Below are 10,098 nucleotides of genomic sequence, written 5' to 3' on the forward strand. Positions count from 1 at the left end.
CTTAACCTTTAAAGGGAAGAAATCAGAATTGCAAATACATGATTTTTATCGACTGTTAAACTATCATCTACTGATAGAGTCACAGCAGGAGTCAACCATGTGTGGTAGAACTAGGAATTTAGGTAGACATGGCTGCAATCTCATCCTTACTAGCTGGTGTATTTGGAAAAGTTTGCTGAGTTGTTCTGAGACTTTTGTTCTACTTCTATACAAGGAGGTTAATAATAGCACCCACCTGAAAGGATGACTATGAAGATTTCAGAGCTGGAGAAGTTCCCAGGAAAATGCTTAGCACACTGAAGCATTCAAAAGGTGCTTATTGTTGATAAGAGTAACATTCTTCTATTTCTCTTGGTTATTCCTTTATTAACCCCAACAGCACTCAGCACAGTGCCTTGGACACAAGTATATAATAGGTAAATATGTTAATGAATTAATGAATATAATTGTGATATGACTACAACTCCTTACAATGTGTATAACTAAATTAAATACTTTCTTTTTTCTCTCTCTCCTTTAAAGACAGAGTCAAGAATTTTATTATCCCTGGAAATAAAAAGATGCAATTTTATAATTTTTCCTTTGACTGTAAATCTAGAACAGATTGCTGAAAAGTGAATCATGCAAAATTGCTCTTTATAATAAAACTATATGGTGCTGAAATATCAATTTTATTTGATGAATAACAAGAATTCGATGAATAACAATTTATTTGATGAATAACAAGAATGTTATGTAGAACTCAGATGTCAATTCATGTATTCAGCTATTTAAAATAAAAGTCGCCCATCCAAGGATATCTGCATGATCAATGTTTATGTACCTAACCTTGAAATGTATCCCACATCTTTATAATAAAAAAATTTTTTAAAAAGTTGCAGGTTGAGGGTAGAGAAAATTAGGTAATAATATAAATTTCAGTTATGTCATTCTACAATTTAAATATTTATTACCTTTCTCGCACCCCGGCCATCTTGGCAGCTGCTTTTGTTGGGGACCGTCCTGCATCTAAGGCAGGAAGATGGTGGCCACAAAGAAGACAAAAAAGTCACTGGAGTTCATCAACTCAAGTCTCCAACTCGTAATGAAAAGTGGAAAGCATGTGTTGGGGTACAAACAGACTATGAATATGATCCGGCAAGGCAAAGCGAAGTTGGTCATCCTCGCCAACAGTTGCCCGGCTTTGAGAAAATCTGAAATAGAGTACTACTGTATGTTGGCCAAAACTGGTGTCCATCACTACAGTGGCAATAATATTAAATTGGGCACAGCGTGTGGAAAATACTACAGAGTATACACACTGGTTATCATTGATCCAGGTGATTCTGATATCATTAGAAACATGCCAGAACAGACTGGTGAAAAGTAAATCATGCAAAATCGTTCTTTATAATAAAACTTGGCAAAGCTTGTTTAAAATAAATAAGATAAGATAAAATAAAAAATTTTAAAGTAAGTTTTTATTAATTTCATAATCCAGGAAATAGATCAATCAATTGGTAAGTTTTATGTCTCCTTGAAAACAGACTAAAGGGTCTAAAACGATGGTTCTCAAACAATCATAACAAATGAATTATCAGGAGGCCTTGTCAAAACATAGATCTGGATTCAGTAATTCTGGTATGCAACCTTAGATGAAAGCATGTAAGTGAGCATAATGCTGCTGTCTGCAAACCACAGTTTGAAAAGTAAGGATCTGGTCGAGGTTGGTGGCTCATGCCTATAACTCCAGCAATTTGGGTACAAAGTGAGAGGATTGCTTGAGTCCAGGAGTTCAAGACCAGTCTGGGCAATTTTGTGAGACTTATCCCTACAAAGTTCAAAAAATTAGACTTCTGAGGCAGAAGGATCTCCTGAGCCCAGAAGGTTGAGGCCATGGTAAGCCGTGATCTTGCCACTGCCCTCCAGGCAGTGACAGTGAGACTCCAACTCAAAAAAAACAAAAAAAAAGTAAGAATTTAAGATCTTAAAATATTCTACATTGCTTGAGAGGAGGGATAAATACTATAATTGCTTTGAACCAAAACAAAGGAGCTAAGTTATAATTTTTTTAAATGTGATTTAGCAGCAATTTGCCTCACAGGGAAAATGTTCCACTCCTCACCAGATCTATAATAAATAATCTTTTTAAAAATAACAATGCTATTCAGTCGGAGATTACAACAGATAAGTAGAGACAAGTCAACATACATTAAGTGAAACTGAATATAACTAGCAGACTTTTTAAGCTCTTAGTAAAAAACCTGGGAGGAAAGCTGTATTTGAATGAAACAACTCAAATGTCAATTTTTAACAAAAAGGAGGGGTTAATAATTAAGGTCATGAATATTATAAGGCAATTGAAAATGTGGAAAATTATTTGCAATAATATCTATAATAGTTAATAGGTTAATCTGATTATAAAAGAGATCTTAAATACAAAGAGATTCAATTTAAAAATGGACAAATGGTTTGAACTGAACTGGCCACCCAGAGAAGAATAAGTACTTACACATTTTTAAAATATAGTCATACAAGTAATTAAATAATTGCACATTTAAAATATGATGCTATTCTTCAACTGCTAAATTGTGAGAGTAAAATTTTTATCCCCAATGTTGTCAAAGATATCATGAAACCGACTCTCTTTTACAATGCAATTTACATCAGTAATTTTTTTTATTTTTTATTTTTTATTTTTGAGTTGTAGTCTCACTCTCTCGCCCAAGCTAGAGTGCAGGAGTATGATCACAGCTCACTGTAGCCTTGACTGTAGCTGGGACTCAGCCTCCCTAGTAGATTGGACTACAGGTGAGTGCCACCATGCCTGGCTAATGTTTGTGTTTTTTGTAGAGACGGGGTCTTTCTTGTTTTGTGGTCCAGGCTGGTCTCAAACTCCTGGGCTTTAACAATCCTCCTGCCTCAACTTCTCAATGTGCTGGGATTGCAGGCATGACCCACAGCACCCTGCATATATAGATAATTTTTAAAACAATTCAATAATCTGTATTAAGGAACTTAAAATATTCATAAACCATGTGTCTATTCAAGAACATAAAAGATTTGCCATTTAAAAGTAGAAGTTTTTTTTTCTCTAAAACTTGTCTAATTGTAAAGTGACTAATTCCTAGCCTTGGTGTCTGATTTAGTCTTCTATATCTATGCTCTGTTTGATTTTACTTAAGTAAAATGACATTCTCAAAGCTTTGTTTCTTAAGGAGGATTGTAGTGTCAGACAAATCACCTGCCCTGCCTCACATCGTCTCAGTACAACGTTTTGTGTTAGCCTTTACTGCATTAACCACCTACATGCAGATATAACATGATGAAAATACCTTGCCTCCACGCCACTGTGTGCCATCTTTTCTAACTTGGAGCATCTGTGCCACCACTGTAGTGACACTTGCATGAATTCATTTTTTCTGATGCTTGTGCTAACCTGGATGTGTGGGGGAATTAAATTCCCATGGCGGCAGCCCTAGGTCAAAGGAAAACAGAAGTACACACATTCCACTGAAGCTGCTGATCTATCCACTGCAACTGCAGAATTCCCAATCTGCCAGCTACAGAAACCACTGCCAAATCTCAATATAATGATATCCCTAACAGAGTCTAGCCATTCGCTTTATGACAGGCTGATCACTTTGGACTACATTCATCTTAGAGAAGATAGCAATTTTCTCTTGCCAGAATTGAAATCACCTCTGGATATGAGTTTGCCTTTCCTGCACACGCCTTTTAACAGAACACAACTCAAAAGCTTATGAAGTGAGTGAGATCCTACAGACGAATGCTAAGGACAATTGCAGAAAAGCTAAGCTGGTAACATTAAGACAACTGGAGTTTCCAAATTCTCAAGAAGCAAATCCCTAAACCAAAGTTCTAGCTTATGGTGAGAAAAGTACAAAATTGGTGATAGAGGAAGAAAAAAACAAATATCTTTTACACTTTGGGTCTAGTTGCAGTAGTGGAGGGAGTACATTGTTCCACTAATCTTTGCATATTAAGTTCTTTGTTTATCCAAGAAGATTTTTAAAAATAAACATAATAAGCACAGTGGTGAGCCAACATGATCATTCATATACGGCGTTATAGTGAGTGAGGGTGAGGGTGAGTGGAAGTTATTCAGTTGCTATGCATAGTTAAAATAAGTGAGGTGATGACAGGCAAGGAATATTCATACGGATTAATAAATAGAAGAAAGATACCAACAATAAATTTAAAATTATGTCAATTTACTATATAAGGGAAGCACTTCATATAATTGGGAAAAAGATGAATTTTTCAATAAATGATGTTAAGTTAACCAGCTAGGATCTTTTCCTCTTGCATTTATTATTTTCAAAATGCTAAAGGAATCAAATATGTAAATATAGTGTATAAAAAGATTAAAATATTAGAAGATGTGAAATAATTTATCAACTCAACTACACATGAATAAAACATAACTACAGAGCACAAGTATCATAAATGCAATCAGGATTAAAGACAAAGTCATAAAACAAAAATTATAACACAGACAATTATATGATTAATTACAATTAATAGGAAAGAAGTCAATGACCCAATTAAAAAAAAACAAAGGATACTAACCAATTATTCACCAAGAAAACAAATACTTTTTTTAAAATATGAAAAGATGTTCAACCACATTCAGAAAATGGAAACAATAATATATAAGTTTTAATTATTTTGGCAAAGACCAAAGAATTTGATAGTGCATTATGCTGGCAGGGATTTAGGGAAGCAGGTGTTCTCGCATATTCTTGGTGAGATATAAATTGACATAACCTTTATAGAAGGCAATTTGGCAATATCTTTGAAATTTTAAATTGTATCTATTCTGCCTCATTACAGTATGGTTTCTAAAAACAAAAGATTGGAAACAAACTAAATTTTCATCAATAAATTATAGTGCAATGGCAGCTCTTTATAAAGTGATATGAAACCATTTGCAAGATGTATTGTTAAATTTTAAAAGACAAGCTTAAGAAGCTAGTATTGGCTGGGCTTGGTGGTTCAGCCTGTAATCCCACGCTTTGGGAGGCCCAAGTGAGTGGATTGCCTGAATCTGCGGGTTCAAGATCTGCCTGGGCAACTTGACAAGACCTCATCTCTACAATAAATCAAAAAATTAGCCGGGTGTGGTAGCACGCACCTGTAGTTCCAGCTACTTGAAAGGCTGAGGTAGAAGGATCGCTGGAGCCCAGGAGGTCGTGGCTGCGGTGGCCGGGAGCAGCCACTACACTCCAGTCTGGGCGACAGAGGGAGACTCCAACTCAAAAAAACCAAAAAAACAAAACAAACAAAAAAAGAACCTAGTATTTATAATCTGGGAATAAAAATGGATATGTGTGTGTAGTGTATGTATGTGTGTATATGCCTGTATTTTCACAGATTTTCTAGAAAGAGAGATGTGACCTATTTTCACGTTTGACTCTGGAAAGGTAATGAAATGAGGACTAGAGAGAGATGATAACTTTTCACTATAAACTTTCTCGTTATTTTCTGAATTTTGTACCACGTGCATTTATTAATTATTCAAGAATTGGTTATGTAAAAGACAATTATTTTCATCATTACTATGACTTTAAATATTAATTTAAACATTTCAACACTTCTTAGAAGTCTATTCTGTAAATAGATAATGATTTGCCTAATGACTTTTCTACTGTTGAACTTAGGTTCTTTATCCTATTTTTATTACAGATTTTCTGTGCTTACATGTAATTATTTTTCTTTCTTGCAACTGTTTTAGTCAAACTGGTCTGCTCAGTGTTATAATCTACATATTCATATATCTAGTCTTCTCTTTTCCATTAACCCCACTTGCTATGACTTCCCAGCCTCTTCTCAGTGACTATAAGCCCAATCCATCTTTTAGAGCCTATTTTCTTTTCCTCTAACTACCCTTGTCCATAGTAAGTTTTCTTTTCATTTATTTTCTCTATATTTATTACCTCTCTGTGGCTATTGTGTAAAATAGGAATATCAATTTTTTTTTTTTTTTTTTAGTTGGAGTCTCACTCTATCACCCAGGCTGGAGTGCAGTGGCATGTTTACAGCCACCACAGCCTCAACCTCAACCTGCCAGGCTCAGGTGATCCTTCTGCCTTAGCCTTCCAAGTAGCTGGAACTATAGGCACCAGTTAATTTTTTTTTATTATTTATTTATTGTAGAGATGTATTGTAGTCTCACCAAGTTGCCCAGGCTAGTCTCAAATGCCTGGACTCAGGCAATCAATCCTCTGACCTCTGCCTCCCAAAGTGCTGGGATTACAGCGTGAGCCACTGCATCTGGCAGAAATATCAATATTAACCTCAGAGGGTATTTGTAAATATTAAATTATGTTACTGTCAGAAAAAAATGTTGTATGAGTGATAAATGCTGCAAAAATAAAATTATACCATTTATATAGCACTAATATTTTAGTGTTTTATTTTAGTTATTTCATATATTATTTGTTGTGCAAGTGTCACTGTCACATCAGTTATAATTTTGTATACTTTCTGTCTGCATGTATATTGCCTGCTCACTAGATTATCAGTACTCTAAAGGAGAATTTACTGTCCATGTGTATATCTTCCACTCCCACATATAGTTGGTGTTGGTGCTTTGTGCATGGAGATTCTCAATAATGTTGACAGGGCAGTAAATGCTGTTACATGACTGATTCTAATATTTGAATTTGAAGTTGTAAACTATTCTATAAAAACTTTTTAGGCAGGGCATGGTGGCTCACGCCTATAATCCCCGCATTTTGGGAGGCCAAGGTGAGAAGATTCCCTGAGCCCAGGGATACAAGACCAGCCTGGGCAACTGGGTAAGACCTCTTCTCTACAATAAATCAAGAAAAATTAGCTAGGCATGGTGACACACACCTATAGTTCCAGCTACTTGGAAGGCTGAGAGGGAAGGATAGCCTGAGCTCAGCAGGTCAAGGCTATGGTGGCCATGAGCATGTTACTGCACTCACTGCTTGGGTGACAGAGTGAGACTCCAGCTCAAAAGAATTGTTTTTTAATTAAGAGATCAGAGTCTAAATAATAGTCCATAACTTAATTATATGGAAAAATGCTCAACCCAAGGGCACTCCCCTTTGTGATAATCCCTGTACTCCCTAATCCACCACAAATTCATATAAATACACATCTTGAAGGAGACTGGTGATCCTGCTGTGAAGCACAATTCAGATCACAACTTCTCTAAGACACCATAAACCTTTCAGACAGAGTTAGTTACATTTTCTCTGGCTTATTTCTGTGCCATCTATTTCACCTATGAACTTTATTTTACCTACTGTTCTGCACATAATTTTTTGTTTACCTAGCTTTTTTCTCTATCATACTATGGCTCTTTGAAGTCAGTGCCCATGATTTTTTATTCTCATATTCTCAGTCCCTTTCATAATGTCTGATACATGGTATATGTATCTATAAATGTCATTAAATTGTAATCAACTAAAATTAACTTGAAAAAATTAATTATCTATATGCTTTCTATTTGCAAAAACAAAAAGTCTTAGGAATTAATTTGATCAGGGAAAAAATATATGTGCCTATGTTGTATGTAATTTTTATTATAATAATATTATTAGTAAATTTCCTAATAACAAGACTTCCCAAAGAATTATATATTACCATCAAGTATAGCATTGAGAAGAAAAAGAATTGCATAGAATCTTCTAAATATAGTTTAGTCAGTATCTGTTGTGTCATTTCTTACCAGCTCCTGGCTAGTGTTCAACCATGATCTGCAAATTACTAGATTGTATTCCTGTTGACACCTTTTTATTTTCTGTCTAATGGTGGATTAACTTAGCTGACAATTGGCTGTCCTAATTAGAATCAATGTGCACATTAGAACATTGTTTATCGAGCATGACAAATGTTTGCTTTAACTGCTTTGTTTTTTTATCCTTAAAAAAAAAAAAAAAAGCAAACTTGATGTGTTAAGAAGGCCTAATAACAAGAGAAAATTAAATGATTATGGAGCATCCCAAGTCCCAAACCCTTGATTTTCAGACCACTGATGGACTTTAATATATATAACACTTCTTAGTTAAGACATTAAGATACAGTTGAATGTTTAAATATGCATTTTATTAAAATATAATTATGAATAAAATATATTTACATATTTCATATATAAATATATAATAGATTATTAATGCTGATTGTAAATTAGTCCATTTTTTACCTTGAATTAAAAAGCATAATTAAAGTTTAGATTATACTAACAGGAACATTAATTTTTATTAATTTAAGAAATTGGTCCTCAATTAAAAGTTCACAATCAAACACTGCATTGTATACATAAAGACAGGAGGCTGGCAAACTAAAAAAAAAAAAAATAGTGTGATATGCTAGTTTTTCTGTTTCACTTCTAGGTTCTGCTTTAAAATTCTTAACACAGGCCAGGTTCGGTGGTTTATGTCTGTAATCCCAGCACTTTGGGAGGAAGAGGCAAGAGGATTGCCTAAACCCACGGGTTCAAGATCAGTCTGGGCAACATGGTGAGACTTCGTCTTTACAGTAAATAAATAAAAATTAGCCAGGTGTGGTGGTGCACGCCTGCAGTTCCAGCTACTTGGAATGCTGAGGCAGAAGAATCTCCTGAACCCAGCAAGTCATGGCTGCAGTGGCCGTGAGTGTGCCATTGCACTCCAGCCTAGGCAAGAGAGTGAGACTCCTACTCAAAAATAAAAATAAAAAAATTCTCAACAGATTATGTCTCCTAGGTTTACTGACTCTCTGGCTTATTATTGGTCTGTTCATTAAAAAAATAATAATAAAAGATACCATCAAGAGATGAGAGAAAGGGAAGAAATAGAAAATAGAGTTTAGAGCCTGTATTCTCTCAATCGTCTCCTTTTGGACATATTGTTTGGCTATAGATGCACTCTTTGTTGTGGCCTAATTTCTGGCAGAAAGCTTCATTTCCATAGCTCCATGTCCTCCCAGTTCTGACAATATCATGAGACTTCTAGCTTCAAAATGGTGGACTGTGTTTTCACTCAAAAATTTCTGACTCCTTTTCAAACTGACATTGTAGTTTATCCATTTAAAACTTAAAAATGTATAAAATTTATAAAATAATGTTAATTAATGCACAGCTGTATTAAGAGGGAAAAGTGTGGTGAAAGGTTCTTATAACACGGGCAAAGCAATGAACAAAGGATCCCACAGTGCTAGACCTAAACTAATGACATCACAAAGAAGGTGACTGCATTCAAAGGTCATGGTGTCAACAGGGGGTCATAACAAGGACACATGGTTAACACATGACTAAGAATCATCAATCATCTGAGAAGGGCCAGAAAGGGAAGCAACAAATTCATGAATCAAAGAAATATATCTAATAGCATAGAGCTAATACAGAAATACAAAAATAAATTGGAACAAGTATTGATATTATTTTCAAAAAGATAAAGGAAATACACCCATGCTACAAAAGTAAATAGTTATGAAACAAAAATTGACTGTTGTGGAGAAAGAATTTAGATACTATAAAACTGCCGATTTGTTTGAAATTAAGGATAAATGAAACTCATCATAGTTAGGTTAGATAATAACCTAACTGAACCTCACTGAAGGACAAAATAGTTACCAGGAAAGTTGAGCTATTCTCCCTGGTGGTAGTACAAAGAGACAGTTGACTCTTACTGTCTACAGATTCTATACTTGGGAATCCGCCTAGTCACTAAAATTTATTTGTAACCCTGAAATCAATGCTAACAGCACTGATGCTGTTATTCACAGACATGCACAGAGTAGTGAAAATTTTGAGTTGCCAGATGTGCAAGTTCCAAGCGAGGTCAGATAAGGTGATGTCCTGGCTTGTTATTTAGAGCTCTTATATAGAGATGACAAGAGACTGGAGGCAGTAGTGCGTGGTACACTGTAGTGCAAGAAGCTCTGGCTGTGGGGTAGAAGCTGAATGGAGTGTGATTCCAACTCTGGTGCCTGTCAATGAAGTGACCGTAAACAAGTTGTTTAACACTTCTGAATCTCATTTTCTCTTTTGCAAAATAAAGAAAATAAAAGCAGCCAGGATAAATTGTTTCTTAGGATTTAAAATTATAATCTAAGTGAGAATGTACCCTAGGAGCAATGGTT

General features: G+C 35.0%; 1 protein-coding gene across 1 annotated transcript; it reads left to right on the top strand.

Moving 5' to 3' along the window:
* The first annotated feature begins 1,021 nt into the window (after positions 1 to 1,021).
* Positions 1,022 to 1,369, top strand: LOC110596010 (60S ribosomal protein L30-like). The gene has a single exon (XM_021714708.1). It carries the CDS (start codon positions 1,022 to 1,024, stop codon positions 1,367 to 1,369), a length of 348 nt encoding a protein of 115 aa, XP_021570383.1.
* The last annotated feature ends 8,729 nt before the right edge of the window (positions 1,370 to 10,098 follow it).

This window comes from Carlito syrichta, unplaced genomic scaffold (assembly GCF_000164805.1).
Source record: "Carlito syrichta isolate Samal-C Ts95f unplaced genomic scaffold, Tarsius_syrichta-2.0.1 Scaffold305719, whole genome shotgun sequence".
Classification (NCBI taxonomy): domain Eukaryota; kingdom Metazoa; phylum Chordata; class Mammalia; order Primates; family Tarsiidae; genus Carlito; species Carlito syrichta.